This window comes from Dipteris shenzhenensis, chromosome 25 (assembly GCF_047967505.1).
Source record: "Dipteris shenzhenensis isolate YYH24624 ecotype China chromosome 25, Dip_SZ_1.0, whole genome shotgun sequence".
Classification (NCBI taxonomy): domain Eukaryota; kingdom Viridiplantae; phylum Streptophyta; class Polypodiopsida; order Gleicheniales; family Dipteridaceae; genus Dipteris; species Dipteris shenzhenensis.
This window is the reverse complement of record NC_141620.1, coordinates 38,685,249-38,701,852: the sequence shown is the minus strand read 5'-3', so window position 1 is coordinate 38,701,852 and position 16,604 is coordinate 38,685,249. Positions and strand designations below refer to the sequence as shown.

General features: G+C 44.9%; 1 protein-coding gene across 1 annotated transcript in view; it reads left to right on the top strand.

The window, feature by feature from the left end:
* Positions 1-16,604, top strand: part of EMB25 (DEAD/DEAH box helicase) — a 253,561-nt gene that overhangs the window by 13,854 nt on the left and 223,103 nt on the right. The window contains exons 2-3 of the mRNA XM_087396283.1: positions 11,249-11,424; positions 11,951-12,064. Of these exons, the coding sequence (XP_087252409.1) occupies positions 11,249-11,424; positions 11,951-12,064 (290 nt within the window). The remainder of the gene's footprint in view (positions 1-11,248; positions 11,425-11,950; positions 12,065-16,604) is intronic.

Here is a 16,604-nt window from a genome sequence, read left to right as displayed (position 1 = left end):
TCCATCGTTGATCTATTCTTCTGCTCAGCCACGGGATTCTGTTGAGGAGTATAAGGCACCATGCATCGATGATTAATGCCACAGGAAGCCAAAAAAACAGCAAACTCCTTCAACATGTACTCATCCCCCCTGTCTGTATTAATGTGAGCAATGTGTAGCGCACTCTCATTCTCAGCCAAGGCAATAAAGTGCTTGAAGCATGAAGAAACATCAGACTTGGATTTCAATGCGAAAATCCAAGTGTACCTCGTGAAATCATCAATAAAAGTAACAAAATAGTAGAATCCCCCAAGAGCTGCAACCCTCATGGGTTCACAAACATGACTATGAACCAGGTAAAGCTTACGTGAAGCACCAACTCTCCCATCCTTGGGAAATGCAGCACGGTGCATCTCACCAAGTAAGCATGGTTCACAAACATGTTTGGTAGGCATATGCATTTTGGGAAGATCCACAACCATATCTTCCTTATATAATGTTATGCTCTAGCCGAGGTAGCATGACCTCGGAAGAATCAGTCGACATTTCCCTTAAAGGATCTATCTTTGTAATATATTTGTTTGCGCTTCATGTAAATGATCGGGAGGGAATTAACGTCAAGGTCCTAGGTGAGGGCTGATAGCACCAGACTAGGTAGATCTAAGGCCAAGGGCCTAATGCAAAGATTGTGCCTAGGGGCAAAGGATTTAATGCATCCCAAGAGAGGGGTGAAATGTTGCATTAGGAAGGCCCTATATGGACGACATGTGGCATCTAGATCTATCTAGGGAGTTGGGGCTTGTTGAGGCTAGAGAGAGAAGAGAAGGATTTCACGTATGGTTTTTTTGATCGGAAATTCTTTGTCTGCTCGTTAGCTTCAGCAAGGTTGGCTTGCAGGATATACATGGTGCTGCTCCCGTGATCTACAGTAGGAATTAGATAGCTAGTCCTTACATTTGGTATCAGAGCCCAAGGGAAGAGACCAAGGGAAGGGGTTCGTGAGCTGTGACGAAAGCTACGAACGATTGATTGTTAGTTGCTATCAGTTAAGTGGGATCTGTGTGATTGGACTAAACGTGAAGCGCATCATGAGCGGAGAGCAGGATCACGAATGGTTCAGAGAGAGCGGTCGTGTACAAGGGTGACGAATCGCTATTTGGTGGTCCTCCCGCACTGGCTATCAGGATTTTATTGTGTGCTAGGTGACTCTTCATGGGCGTAACAGTAGCTCGTGAACGGGGAGACCCTTTGACACGAATAGCTTGTGAGTGACGAAATACAAGAGAGAGAAAGATCGTCTCGTTAGTGACAGCGGAATAGTGGGCAGACTTCTCAGAGAACATTTCGTCAATTATGTTCTGAACAAGGTGATTCTGAATCGAGGCGAACTTTTGCACATGGGCACAAATCTGAAGCGGACGTCATCGCAAGCGACTTGGTGTCCCCTGGGAGGATATCCAGTCGGCTAATGGTCTCGAAGATTGCTTCGTTTACTCGGTGAGGCCTGGCGACATGGTTTGGAGAAAGAGAGCGTATTAATTCCTTCGTGGAGCTGAGGCATGTATCCAGTCTGGATTACCTGCGATCCTTTTGGAAGGAATAGAGCCGATTATTCGTTGAATTAGCTAGCGGAACTCGGAATCAACGGAGACCAGAGGGATTGCAAAGGATCGTTTCATTTGCCGTTATGTAGGAGTGAACGACCAGGGAGCTTTCTTTGGCCTTCGTTAATTCTGTGTTTTTTTTTTCCCCGATCTTAGTCTATGTTGATGCTCCGCTTGCATGAAGAAGGTCTCGTTAATAATTAGTCTACATGAGGGTTCGATGCTATGGCAGGGACAGATTATGCTTGAGATTATGCCTATGTGCTTCAGTCAGAGTTAGTTTGCAGGAGCTTCCCTAGTATAGGGAAAAGCGCTATTTGGGATATATGCCTGTGTCAAATGCCTAGTCAGTGTGCATGTGGAATTGCAGGAATTCCCTAGTATAGGGAATTGTGTCAGAGTGTCAGTACACTGAATTGCGTCAGTTTGTAAATACAGTTTTCTAGCGATGTTTTATTAAAAAAAAAAAACCCAAAACAAAACACCCATTGAACTGAATGGAAGCAGAAGAAGGGGCTTCCAGGAGGGACCCTGGTGAATCAGTAGTCCGGCCGACCCAGTAGGTGGGGCCCAGTAGCTCATACTTTATCTGGCAGGATTGCATTGCTGGAGGATGCCTTGCAACAGTTGTTAGCGCAGCAATTACAGGCCAATGCAGGGCAGTCCGAACTTAGGAGAGCGATACAGAGTATGTCTGTCAGACCTTCTCGAGAGGAGAAGGGAAAGGCTCCAATGGAACCGGAGTCTAGTGTCCATACGGTCGAGCCTAGGAAGGCTAAAGTGCCAAATATTGCCAATTACAGATCGGAAAAGTATTCTGGTCGGATGAACGAGTGTAGCTCCGATGTCATTGAGACCTGGTTACACAAATGGGACGAGGCGTTCGCTATTTGTGAAATCAGAAATGACATCAAGAAGATCCATGAGGCCACCCACATGTTTAGTGAGGTAGCGGATCGGTGGTGGATTAAACAACAAAAAGATGGTATAGCATCCACTACCTGGGAGGGGTTTAAAAGAGAGTTCAGGAACCACTTCTTACCTCCTGACAAAGCATCCCGAGCTTGGGATCAATATAGGAACCTTCGTCAGAGAAATTTATCGGTGGCAGAATACACTGATAAGTTTCGAGAGAGTGTAATGAAGGTTGATGAACCCCTGCCCCAATCAATCCAAGTGAAAGATTTCATATTTGGATTGAATGATCGAATAAAAATGGAAGTTTGGGCTAAGCACGCGAACACGTTAGATGATGCAATAGCTATAGCCCTGAACTATGAGGATGCTAAGGGCAGCAAGCCAAGTGGGTTTGCACAGGTCGGAACGCAGTATGGGTATCCGAAGAAATCTGGGTTTAAGAAGAAATGGACTAGTAGAGGGAGTGGTTCTCAGCCGAGTGGTCAAGCCAAGTAGGCGAAACCGGCTGAAACTCCTAAACCAAGTACCACCATTGGAGTGAAAAGGAAAGTAACCCCAATGGCAGCTCGGGCTTGGTCCAAGTCTCCCTTGAACCTAGAACAAAGGGAAAAAGCGAGGAGAGAAGGCTTATGTTTTGGTTGCCTTCAGCCTCATCAGTGGAAGATTGTCCACGTAACAAAGATCGTCGGATGGCTGAGATGGTGATCTCAGAGTGCGACGTGAAGATGGAGGGAAGTCCCAGAGCGGAAGAGATGCAGATTCAGCTAGCGGGATCTTCTGAGAGGTTAGTACCTTGTTTGTTATGTGTGTCTGTTGCTAAGTTAGTGACGAGTGCACCTGATAACATCCTATCTAAGCCCGCAGCAACGGGGTATATAGCCTTTAATGATACGGAGTTAATTATTATGAAAGGGCAGGTGGCCAATCATGATGTCATTGTGTTTTTTGACTCGGCGTCAACTCACAATGTGATTAACTCCAAGCTCGTGAAGAGGCTGAAATTAAAGACAAGTCCATCTGACTATGCATATACAGTCAGGATGGCAGCTGGAAGTTCAACTGAAGTATGGGACCAAAGGGTTACCCAGTTGGAGCTTCGTATTCAGGACTATGCTGAGAAGCTTGATTTTGAAATGACCAACCTGGCTCATGTGTATATAGCCCTGGGTATGGCGTGGCATTCTAAGAAGAATCCAGCCATTGATTGGAAAAAGCACGTATATCAATTCAAGATGAATGATGTGCTTTATATCTTGCGAGGTGAGAAAGATATACCTCAGGGACCGTTGGTTTCCGTGATGGAAATCCGAAAAGCTCAAGAAGAGTTTTTATTCCTTTGCACAGCATCGGTAGAGCCGGTTGATGATTCTTCGGCTAGCACTGATGTTACGCAAAGTGGTGAGATGGCCAAGCTGGCTGATCTTATAACAGAAGAGTTCTCTGAATGTTTTAGGGATGAACTACCTTATGGGTTACCTCCAGAGCGGAAAGTTCAGCATAAGATTGAACTGATTCCGGGGGTAGAACCTATAAATAGACCTCCCTATAGAATGAGTTTTACTGAAGAGGCAGAGGTGCGTAGACAGCTGGAAGAATGCCTCAAGTTGGGGCAGATTCAACCAAGTTTCTCACCTTTTGCTTCGCTAGTGATATTAAAGAAGAATAAGGATGATACGTTTCGCCTCTGTATAGATTACAGAGCATTGAATAATATCACTGTTAAGCACAGATATCTGATGGCTCGGAGTGATGATTTGCTAGATGCATTACATGGAGCCGTGGTTTTCAGCAAGATAGATCTTAAGCGTGGCTACCATCAGATCCGGATTAGCAGATCCGGATTAGAGCCGAGGATGTGCATAAAACCGCTTTCAGAAGTAGGTTTGGTCACTATGAGTTTTTGGAAATGCCCTTTGGACTTACCAATGCTCCAGCGACATTCGTCATGCTTATGAACGATTTACTACGTCCGTATATCAGAAAGTTCGTAGTACATTTTATTGACGATATCCTGATATTGAGTAAAAGTATTACTGAGCATCGTGAACACTTAAGAGTTGTGTTCTGTACTTTGAGGAAAGCCAGTCTTTATGTAAATAAAAAGAAAACTATACTGTGTATGGTTAGGCTTGAATATTTAGGATTCATAATTACTCCAGAGGGGGTAGAAATGGATCCGAAGAAAGTGGCTGCAATACTAACTCGGCCAATCCCTCAGAGTCTGACTGCGTTGCGATCATTCTTGGGATTTGTCCAGTTTCATAGAAGGCATATCAAAGGATATTCTGGAATAGTATCGCCATTGGCTGATCTGACCTCAGATAAAGTACCTTTTATTTGGGGACAGAATCAACAAGAAAGTTTTAACATCATAAAACAAGTTGTGGTCACAGGACCGGTGTTAAAAATAGTTGATCTCCAGAAACCGTTGTTCTTGGAAACCGATGCAAGTGGCATTGCGGTAGGAGCAGTTCTCTTTCAAGAGGGAAGGCTAGTAGCCTTTGAAAGCAAGAAGCTTTCTCCCTCTCAAAGGAATTGGCCAACTCATGAATTGGAGTTGTATGCTGTTATCCATGCTTTGAAAACATGGAGGCATTATTTGTATGGTTCAGAGTTTTATGTGGATGTGGATCATGATACTCTGAAACATTTTAGTAAACAACCTGACTTGAGGGGCCGCCAAACTAGGTGGGCAGAGCTCATGCAGGAGTTTAATTTAACGATTCGGTACCAAAGAGGAACAGACAATAAGGTTGCTGATGCGTTTTCTCGCATTATGCACAACCTGAGTTTCACGGTATTAGAGAGTGCTCTAATGACGGAGATCAGAGAAACTCAAAAAAGTGGACGAGTTTGTCCAGAGCTTATGGCCTAAGGCTCATGTGTTAAAACCCGGGGAAAATGAAAAGGATGACCTGGCATCCAGAAAAGGCCAAACTTATGCAAGATATACTATAAGGGATGGTATGCTGAAAAGAAATGGCAAGGTTGTAGTACCTAGTCAGAATGATCTCAGGCAGAGAGTCATTCGACAGTGCCATGATAGCCCATGTGCGGGACATCCAGGGGTCAAAAAGACATATGATCTCGTGAAGCGAGATTTCTTTTGGCCAAAGATGAAAAAGCATATTCATGAATATGTGAAATGGTGTTTTTCGTGTCAGGTAAGCAAGGCCGAGCGGGTGAAGCCACCCGGACTTTTACAGCCCTTGGAAATACCACTAAGTAAGTGGGAGAGCATTTCCATGGATTTTATTGTAGGGCTGCCTACGACACAAGGAGGGTATGATTCTATCCTTGTGGTGGTTGATCGTCTAACCAAGATGGCTTACTTCATTCCGACTAGAGAGTTTGTTAGTGCCCCGCAAGTGGCGGATTTGTTCATTAGACATATATTTCGTCTGCATGGATTGCCTAGATCCATAGTGTCAGACAGAGATGTCAGATTGACTGGTCATTTTTGGACAGCGGTATTTGAGACACTGAGGACTGAGTTGGGAATGAGTAGTGGGGATCATCCTGAGATGGATGGTCAGACGGAGAGAGTCAACCAGACTTTAGAGGATATGCTGAGAGCATATGTGTCATTGAGGCAACATACGTGGGACAAGTGGTTGCCATTGTTGGAGTTTGCCTACAATGATAGAAAACATTCCTCTACCGGGTTCAGTCCGTTTGAGCTGAACTATGGTTATAGACCAGCAAATCCAACTATAGTTGGAGTATCTCAGAAAGTGCCTAGTGCCGCGAACTTTGTAGTTCAGATGCGGGAGATGCTAGCACTTGCGACAGCTAATATCCGCCAGGCTATGGATAGAGCCAAGGTGTATGCGGATGAAACCCGGTCTATAAGAGTATTTAAGGAAGGAGAAAAAGTTTTTCTCAGAGTTCCTTCGCACTCAAAGTCATTGACTTCAGGAGAGTGTGCTAAGTTATCACCTCGATACTGTGGGCCGTGGTTAATTCTAAAGAGAATAGGCAAGGTATCCTATAAATTAGAATTGCCACAGGGGTGTAAGGTGCACCCGGTTTTTCATGTTTTGCGCTTAAATAAATTTTTACATACAGGTGACTCACTAATCGAAGGTGTGGTTTTGTTTCAGGAGATAGAGGATAATGTGCGGTGCAAACCAACAAGAATCCTAGACCGAGGAACAATGCAAATACAAAATCGAAAGATACCCACAGTGTTGGTTGCATGGCATGGTCAGCCTCTATCCGAAGCTACCTGGGAATCCGTATATGAGTTGCGGAGAGTGTTCCTAGATTTGATCATCGAGGACGCTGATGTCTGAAGAGGGAAGGAATGTTACGCTCTAGCCGAGGTAGCATGACCTCGGAAGAATCAGTCGACATTTCCCTTAAAGGATCTATCTTTGTAATATATTTGTTTGCGCTTCATGTAAATGATCGGGAGGGAATTAATGTCAAGGTCCTAGGTGAGGGCTGATAGCACCAGACTAGGTAGATCTAAGGCCAAGGGCCTAATGCAAAGATTGTGCCTAGGGGCAAAGGATTTAATGCATCCCAAGAGAGGGGTGAAATGTTGCATTAGGAAGGCCCTATATGGACGACATGTGGCATCTAGATCTATCTAGGGAGTTGGGGCTTGTTGAGGCTAGAGAGAGAAGAGAAGGATTTCACGTATGGTTTTTTTGATCGGAAATTCTCTGTCTGCTCGTTAGCTTCAGCAAGGTTGGCTGGCAGGATATACATGGTGCTGCTCCCGTGATCTGCAGTAGGAATTAGATAGCTAGTCCTTACATATAACTTCACTAGGGCTCCAAAATTGAGGTGTCCAAACCTCTCATGCCACAAATGAGTATCTACCATGGTAGAATCAATAGCAAAGGCATGTGCATCGGCAAGTGCATCATCATCATCTGAACATCTGTCATAAGCATCAAGTTTGTAAAGACCGCTAGACAATGTGCCAGTCAAAACCAAGGTAGAGGCATGTGTAACATCATACATTGCACACCTCACACCATAAAAAGTAACCTGAAAACCACATGTAGCAATGGCTGAAATAGAAATGAGGTTCTTACGAATGCTTGGAACATAAAGCACATGCTCTAGAGTGACAATAGCACCAGAGACAGAAGTAAGAGCAACTTGCGTAATATCTTTCATGGTATATGATGCATTATTGGCACATGTGACACTGTCCCCCGTAGATGTAAGCTCCAATGAGCTGAATAACTTCCTGCAGGAAGTGATGTGCTTGCTAGCACCACTATCAAAGAACCAGGCATCACGAACATCTGAAACTGCCATACAAGCATCATGAACTCAGGATTATACTGACATGTAACCAAGAAAGCCCAATGGTGGTCTTGTGCGAAATTAGCGGACTCCTGTTGATCTTCTGCACTAGAAGAACCAGATACTGCAAGACCAGATTGTTTCTTTTTCTTTTCAGATGCTATGCGCTTCATGCATTCAAAAATATCATGCCCAGGTTCCATGCAATAGTTACATCTCTTCTTCTTTTTGTTATCCCCTGAAGAAGAGGCACCATGGGAATGATCAGCATGGGAATGAGAGGGCTTTCTAGCTGAAACATTGCCTTTACCTTTGTGTTTATGATGGGCAGCAAATGCTTGATCACTAGCCATAGTAGCATTGCGATTCACACGACTTTGCTCCTCCTGAAGAAGGAGAGCAACACGCTGGTCAAATGGGAAATGATTGGCATCACCCCCTGCAACCAACCTCAATGTAGTAGCAAAGGCTTGATATGAATCAGGCAATGCCATCAGACATGGTGCTGAAATACAAGGCAAATGCTTCTGCTGTCCCAAGGTGTACCTGTTGCAAGAAAAATCCCTAAAGGCAACACGAGGCCTTTCCAAAATGCAAATGAAGTAGAAATTGGAAAAACCCAATGCAACAACGGCTTACCCAATGACGTACAGCAGTGACAGGCTCTGAAAGCGAGCAAATGAGGACTGGAAATGAGAATTACAGCAAAAGAAGTGCTCCCACGAGGAGGAGAGTATGTAGAAATGGAGAGAAAGAGATCCAATGGAGAGAAGCTCGCAGCCTGAGGCAAAGGGATGCCAGATGAGGAGGGAAGGGCTCAAAGAGAAGTCTCTAGATCAATTCAGCAACTCCAAATGGCTCCAAATGCCAGCACGCAGCTCGAGGCAGCTCCAAAATGCTGGCACACAGCTCGAGGTATCTTCGAAATGTTGGCACGCAGCTCAAGGCAGCTCTGAAATGTTGGCACACAGCTTGAGGCAGCTCCGAAATGCTGAGAAACCTGAAAAATGACTGGCGCACACCGCGAGGCAGCTCCCGTACTGCAGTAAATGCTTGTTGACACAGTGTACGGATTTCTGACGCAGTTTGTACGGATTTTTTTGATGCAGTGTACAGATTTTCTGACACAGTTGTACGGATTTTTCTGATGCAACTTCTGCCAGTGTCCGTACAGCTGTACGGATTTTCTGGCAGGTCCATACGGCTGTACGGATTTTCTGACAGGTCCGTACAGTTAGCTTTTTGCTGCAGAAATTGCTCAGATTTGCTCCAAAATTTAGGTGTTTGTTGCAGAAATTGCTTAGATTTGCTCCAAAATGCGTCTTCTTCGCGGTAGCTACTCCAAAATGTGATCTTCTCGCATCAGGATGAGATCTTTCACGACAGAATTGCTTGGGAAGGTCTCAAACACTCGTGGGAGTGTGAAACCAGCAAGACCAGGAAGAATGAGGGCTCCAGAGGCTGCCAAACAGCTTGGGAAAGCTGTCAATGGTTGAGGGAATGGATTCCCGACCTGCTTTGATACCATTGTTGGGTGTTGGAAGCAATGGAAGCTCAAAAATGGAAGCACAATGGAGAAAAACGAGATGCTGTAATAGATTGCTGCAAAACTGAAGTGTGTTGGCTCAAGGTAGAGCCAACATAACAAAACCCTAGGACTAATTGCCCTAATCGGACTAAGTGTCCTGACTAACCTAGATGGTACATAAACTAAGTGTACCAATAGTCCTAATTGACTATAACTAGGCCTGCAAGGCTCATACCAAGGTATAAGTGGCATCTATGGATAGCCCATGAGAGAGCTTACAAACCCCCCTCAAGCCTCCCAAGCAGTAGCTCTAGAGGTCTTTGAGCAAGTCAAGCTCATCGCAAGTTGTGTAGCATGGTTGGGTCTTCGTGTTGGTGAGTCCAATCGGGATTCTAAACGTTTATGCATGTAGACAGCATCGCGACACTCCCAGAGAATCTTGGATCGAAGATCCGAAACATCTAACACACACATCTTTTCATTCCGGAACAGCAAGCCGTTCCTAATCATCCACTGACCTCCCGCCGCCTGTACCGTAGGTGGCACAATCCTCGAGTCCTGGTCAACCATGGAGCTCCCATCCTAGACTTTCTGCCGATAAGAACTGAAATGACTATTAGTTGCGCAAAGCCCTCTCAAGGATTGAAATAGGTCTGAGGATCTTTACCAGGTTCGCAATGAGGCAAGGATACGAACCAGTTAGAGGTCTTCGCTATTTTTGGCGCTTGGGACCCGAGGCTATGTAAGGGGCCGAGAGGTTTAGTTCTCAGAGAGCCGATGGGAGCAAGTCTCGTTCCCAGGTGCTAGGTCTGATCTTGGATTGAGTCACGGACGTGTGCCTGCATCATAGCGTAGCCCAAGGTCCAGCAGTAGATCCTAGGCTTCACAACGCCACCTAGTGGTATGGGACACCAAGCTGGTTAGGATCTGGCTGGGAGTTCGTGCTCGTGGTTCGGAGGGGACATCTCCTAATTCGGGATCGCATCCTGTAGGTGTCATGGTTGGGTGGTGAGCACCCTGCTCAGATTCCTCACGTTGGTGTGTTCTTGTGTTTGCTTGTAGATCAGAGGTTTTAGGAGAGCTGGGGTCGTGTCTCCCTTCCTCCCTCCTCCCCCTCATATATGCTGCGCTGAGGCAGCAAGCTGGAAACATCTAGACTTTCGCGCATTTATTTTGAGCATTTCCCTTCTTGAAACTTCTGGATAGTTTAGTAAGTAAATCTTTCGCCTGAGAGCCTTAGGTTAATTTGGCATTGCACCTCCCGCATTGCACAACTAATTAATTAAGAGCTTGTTTTCATCGACTGGGGGGCCCTATTGGGTAGGATGTTACGACACTAGGGTGTCACACAGCGGCAACTATTTTATGCTTGGAGCTTCATGCATCTCTTGGTTCAGCAAGCAGCCACCTACAGTTGCCACATCCAGTTGTGAGGCTGAGTACAGAGCAGCTTTCACAGCTACAATAGAGTGTGTTTGGCTTTGCAAGTTACTTGTAGATCTTGATATCATTCAGCCCGACTCTACTACGATCTACACTGACATGCAGAATGCTTTGGCGGTTGCTAGAAACCCAATGTTTCATGCGCGCACAAAGCATATTAAGGTCCACTGCCACTATGTTTGAGCGACTGTCTGGCGGAGATATCCAGTTCTTCTATGTTCCCACGGAGGACAACTTGGCATAGCTTTTCACGAAAGCTTTACCACGGCCGAAGTTCGAGGCATTTCGACATGCTTTACACTTGGCTCCTTTTGTTATGTGAGGGATCGCTTTGTACATATCATAGCTTGCTATATCGGAGTTGTTTTGAAGTTATTTTGATTTTTTATTTTGTGTTTTATTTTATATCTAGATCTGAGGTGTAGTTTCGAAGTCATTTTGATTTTTAATTTTGTGTTTAATAGTGACACACTTACGTCTAATGTACTAAGGTTGATCTTGTTCATTGCAGCGTTTGGCTATAGAGGCATTCTTGAATGGGTCCTCTGTGGTTGTCTGTGCCCCAACTAGCAGTGGAAAAACCTTGATAGCAGAAAGTGCTGCTGCAGCCACTTTGGCCATGGGAAGACGTCTATATTACACAACACCCTTAAAAGCTCTTTCTAATCAGAAACTTCGTGAATTCAGGTGTGCAATTTGTTCAATTCTTTTGTATGTGAGACCTGTGGACTGTCTTCAGGGCCCGCTTTAGTTGCAATGATTAGTTAGTAGTTGATGGTTGCTGTGATCTAGTTCATGTTTAGTGCATCTTACTATACAACTGCTCTGAGGACTATGAAGGCTCTAGTGAGCTGCCCATGTATATATTGACTTTCTTTGTCAAACTGTTAGGCTCGTGCTTGCTTTGAATCATGTTAGCTCTAAAAAGTGTTTTCTAGGCTGCCTTAATGCCTATGTCATGTCTTAGCGTTGATATCTTTCCTGCCTTTATGTACACGTCATCTCTTATGCTTTGAAGGTGATTGGATGCTACATCTTTTCAAGGCAGTGTGAATTATCCAATAGTGGTGTGGTTATAATGTGTCCGATTTGGCATTCTTTGATAAATGACAGGGCCACAAAGAGACAGACTAATTGAACACTACATTCAAAAGGAGCAAGGGCGTTTTTTTCCGCATGTGTATATGATAAAATCACTACACTTGCAATGCAGGGATACGTTTGGAGAAAAGAATGTGGGTCTGCTTACAGGAGATGCAGCTGTCAACAGAGATGCTCCAATTTTGATCATGACTACTGAAATTTTGCGCAACATGCTGTATCAAATGTGCGCTCCCATTCTTCTGTAGTGACATTTTTCTATGGGAAAGTGATGTCACTATTTCACTTCAAAGATATAGCTAGATTGTAAATGCATAATAGTTTTCTGCCATTAAATATGCAGTGTGTTTCAGCTTTTATATTCTATGATCCTTTAAGTAAAGTGAGGTTTTGTGAAAGAACTCACTGTGCCCTTCTTCAACCGTGTTTATTCTTGTGCTCCTAAAACAATCTTAATTAGGGAGTTGAGCTTGTTGTTGCAAACCTCTATTCATGTTGTTGCAAGGAAACAATTTACTTTTGAAAATAAAATGTATGCATGTGTAGCATTCCTGAAAGTCTAAAGTTTATTCAGATAGGCAGACGTATGTTGGAGTTGTGAGGTTTTGAAATTAGTTTGAAGGTTGGGAGTTTTTAATGCTATACCGCATTGTGAGAATATAGTGGTTACTTGGTTGTACCATTTCTTGCACATTTGGTGCATGGAATTGCATGTAGAACTTGCATGTAGAGCATGCATGTAGAAGAACTTGCATGTAAGAGCCTTATAAAAGTACAAGTGGAGCTTTTCCACTATTCCACACACCCATTCTATGCTACTTGAGTTCATGTTGACACAGAGTTAACTGTAGCTCAAAGATAACGTCTCTTTGCACTATGAAGCTATGAGAAGCATATCCGATAAATAGGCAGTCGACCACATCTGTTATCTAGTCACCTTTATTAGGCTAGACATTTCATATGCTACCTAGTAAGCTTCTCATCTCATTCAAAACCTTGAGATGCAATGGATCCTCTACGCACAAGATGTTGGTATGGTCTATTCTTACATGAAAAATCCACTCCAAGGAAAAAATTAGCCTGCTGTGAGCCCCCATATGAAAATACACACACATATGTATACACCTAGCTATAGCTATACCTATGGTGAGTCTGCCCTTCACCTCCAGAGTGCTGATAGAAACTCAGTACAAAGACCTGTATAAATGGGTGCTCAAGTATGTGTGGGTGTGTGTATTTGTATGTGTGAGAGCATATGTTTATACTTTGGTCTACACTCACTGTTGGGTGGTGGTGACATCAGTTATCACCATTGGGGACTTCTCGTAAGAAAATAAAGACTAATCTTTATTAGAATTGACTTTGGTCAAAGAATTGTGAAGTTGGTTAACCAGGAATACGTTTTATTGTTTTTACTTTTGCCTTGCATTGGTAAAAAGAGAACTGTGGGGACGCCCACAAGGGACTAGAAATAGTCGAAGAACTAGGAATGCATGCATTTCGCTAAGCTCTCATGGGTTAAAGTGTTGGAATTTGTTTGTGCAATGTGTAGGACCCAAGAGAGTGCAAATAGGACCCAAGAGAGTGCAAGAAAGACCCAAGATTGGGGAGAAAAGCACAAAAAGCAAGTTCCACAAGGCTCAAGCAAGGACAAGGGGGGGGGGGGGAGGGGGTGGGGGGAGGGCGCGTCTTTAAAAGAGGACCCACAAGAAAAAAAAGCGCCCAAAAACTCCAGGCCACCAGATTTAGAAGGATAAAGAATAAAAGCTTGGATTTTTGTAAAAGTAGCCTTTAGAAAGTAGGTCCTAGCTTTTTGCTAGGCCTAGTCTATAAAAGAAAGGCCTCTGGCCTCCCAGATTCCAATTGAATTGTATTCAGTTCTATGTTCAAGAGACAGTTGTATAAAGTTTATTCTATTGCAATAAAGACCTTCAGGGGGTTCAGCCCTTATTTCTAGGCCCTAGTGTTGTGTTTTGCTCCTTACCCTTCTCTTGTAGCACTTTTATCTTATTGGTGATTTAGTACCACAGCTTCTGCATGTATCTCAAGAAGTGTACGACATTTTCAGCGACGCCACGTATCCTTGCTCCGGGTGCTACGGCTTGATTCAGAAGAGTCCCGCATTGATTGCGATTGTCCCATGGTGCTGAAGTGAATTGTGAAATTTATCCGGTTTGGGTTACAGTGGTATCCGAGCGTGGTTTTGCTACTTTCCTTGGTAGCGACGGTCCACAGACCTCGATAAAGATGTTCGGTTTGCAGTCGCATATCGGAGACCCCAACACTCAGCTGGTAGGCACAGCTCTCCGCAAGACGGAACATCTGTAGGCGGACTAGGGATCGGGCGGACAGAACCCAGAGCAAGCTTGCAGAGGTGGGTTTGCAGAAAATCACATATAATTTTTTAAATTTCGGCCCATACCCCGGACTAGTGGTTGAACCGTAGAACCAAGAGCCACACCCACCCATACTTCATCGCGCATCGGACAGGCTCCTGTCTTCACCTGTAAGCGTTTACCTCCTTGAAAGGAGTAGGGGCTTTGCAGTTGATTGCTTTAGGCCCAGTCAAGCCGATTCATGGGGATCAATTCTACATCTCCCAAATCATGGTTTCAGAGCACGAGAGTTCAGCTACCAAAAGGCCCAGTTCAGCCTCTAGACGATCCAATAAGAAGCATTTTGAGGGATGTGAAGACAACCTTAATGAAGGATTTGTGAAAGCAAAGATTAGGGAGTTTCAGTCTCTGAAGCGAAAGCCTCGATTTCAGCATCTATTCGAGGAGATGATGACCAAGCCAGTTTCAATATCACCAAAAGAAAAGGGAGATCAAGATCTTTCACTTACTTCGCCATCAAAGACCTCTCTAAGCATTCACCTACTTCAAGGAAGTGTTTCCGAAGTCCTGCATCGCACCAGAAGCGTCATACTTCAAGAAAAGAGGGAGGAGCTGGAAGCCTCATGGGAGACGAAGCCGAAGGCATGGAAGGAGATCTCCTAGTTCAAGCCCATTCTCTTCTTCTTCTTCTTCTTCTTCGTCCTCTTCCTATCTTCTTCTTATGTCAAGGATGCTGTCATCATAAGCGCAAAAGAAGGAGATCTAGATGTCGAAGCACAGACTTCAAGGAAGGTGGTAAGTCGGTCAAGTTATCTTTAATGGAAAGTAAGGAGCCACTCAAAATACTTTGCAGTCCATTCGTCAGTTTGATATAGCCTTGAAAACGGGCCACTATCGCGAGAAGTCCAAGTTAAAGATTGTAAGTCTCCACGTGACAAACAATGTGAGTGCTTGGGGAGGAGCTCTTCTAGGTGCAGAAGAGGCTCCATAGACATGGAAAGACTTTAAGAAGCAATTTTTGACCAAGAAATTTTTTGATGATGTTCATATAGCCTGGGACAGTATGTGCATGGAAGTCTTTGACACCATTGAGACATATAATCAAAAGTTTTGGACAGCTTATCTTCAGATCACACCCTTAAAAGAAATTTCAGAAAAGACAAAGCTTTGAAAGTGTGGAGTGGGATTGCTTCCCAACATACGAACTCAAGTAAGCATTGATTCTTTTTTTTTTTTCAAAGAAAGGAACCATCTATTAATGCTTGAAAGATTTCATACAAGACATTAGCCTCGAAGGTGCTGAGTATGGAAAAAAACGGAAAAGGTTGAAAGAAGAACCGGCCTGTTCCAGAGAAACCCAGCTCACTGTGTAGGGGATCTCTGGAACTGGGGCTAACAGCCAAGTGGGGGGACTATACAGACAGTGAATCCCTTGCAGAGTGAAGACACCTACAGGCCAAGCCTTGCAAAAGCGATCACGCCTGTCGATGGTCACCCTGGAGCTTGGAGTCCCACGCTCCCAGGTGGACCGTAGAGTGTAAATGATATCCTGCCAGATTGCAACTAGGGTAGCCGAGGGTGGAACCGGGTGCTCACTCATCACAAGATTGCAATGAGCCATCCAAATGTTCCAAGCCGTGATGCTAGTTACCACCTCCTAAACACTGTCCTCCCTAGGAGGAGGAGGAGCTAGGCTGTAAGGAGGGATTGCCTCATGGAGTGCAATCCTCTGGTTGCTCTGACCTTGTATCCGGTAGGTTGGGGAGATCTCATCAATCTGAAATGCATGTCCTCCCTTTGTCAACCAAGCCACCATCCCCCAGGTGTAGTCTCTATGAAGACTCTGCAAACGTGTCATGATCCTGAGGGCTCTCATCCAGATCCTTGCTGTGCTATGGCAGCTCCATAGGCAATGTGGGATAGTCTCCAGGACGCCCTCGGAGCAGCAATGGCATTGCCCCTCCACTCGCATTTGCTCCAACCACGGTCCAATGGGCGAGCCTCCATGGGCGGCCAGCGAGAAGAAGTATGAGATCTTCCTCGGCTGCAAGCTGGACTACAACCGCCTCCAGAACCTGGAGCACACATCCCGGGGCACTCTCTGAGTCACCCAATGTCTCTCCCTCGAGGGGGTCCACCTCGACGAATCCATCTGAAGCCTCCTGCCAATCCGGGTGGTGTAGGAAAAGAAGGGCACCTCATCCACCTGCTCAGCTAGGCTGCCTCTAGAGGGCCATAACCACTCTCTCGGGTCCCACTGGACCTCCCTCAAGGGTCTACCCTCTCACAGCCAAAGGTGCCATCAAAGGCATCCTGCTTTAAGATACTGGGAGGGTCAATGTGCCACTCCTTTCCCAAACGTCCTACCACTCTGATAGTAAGCATTGATTCAAAGAAGACGAAGCTACGAGATTTGATGTGTTCAGCTTC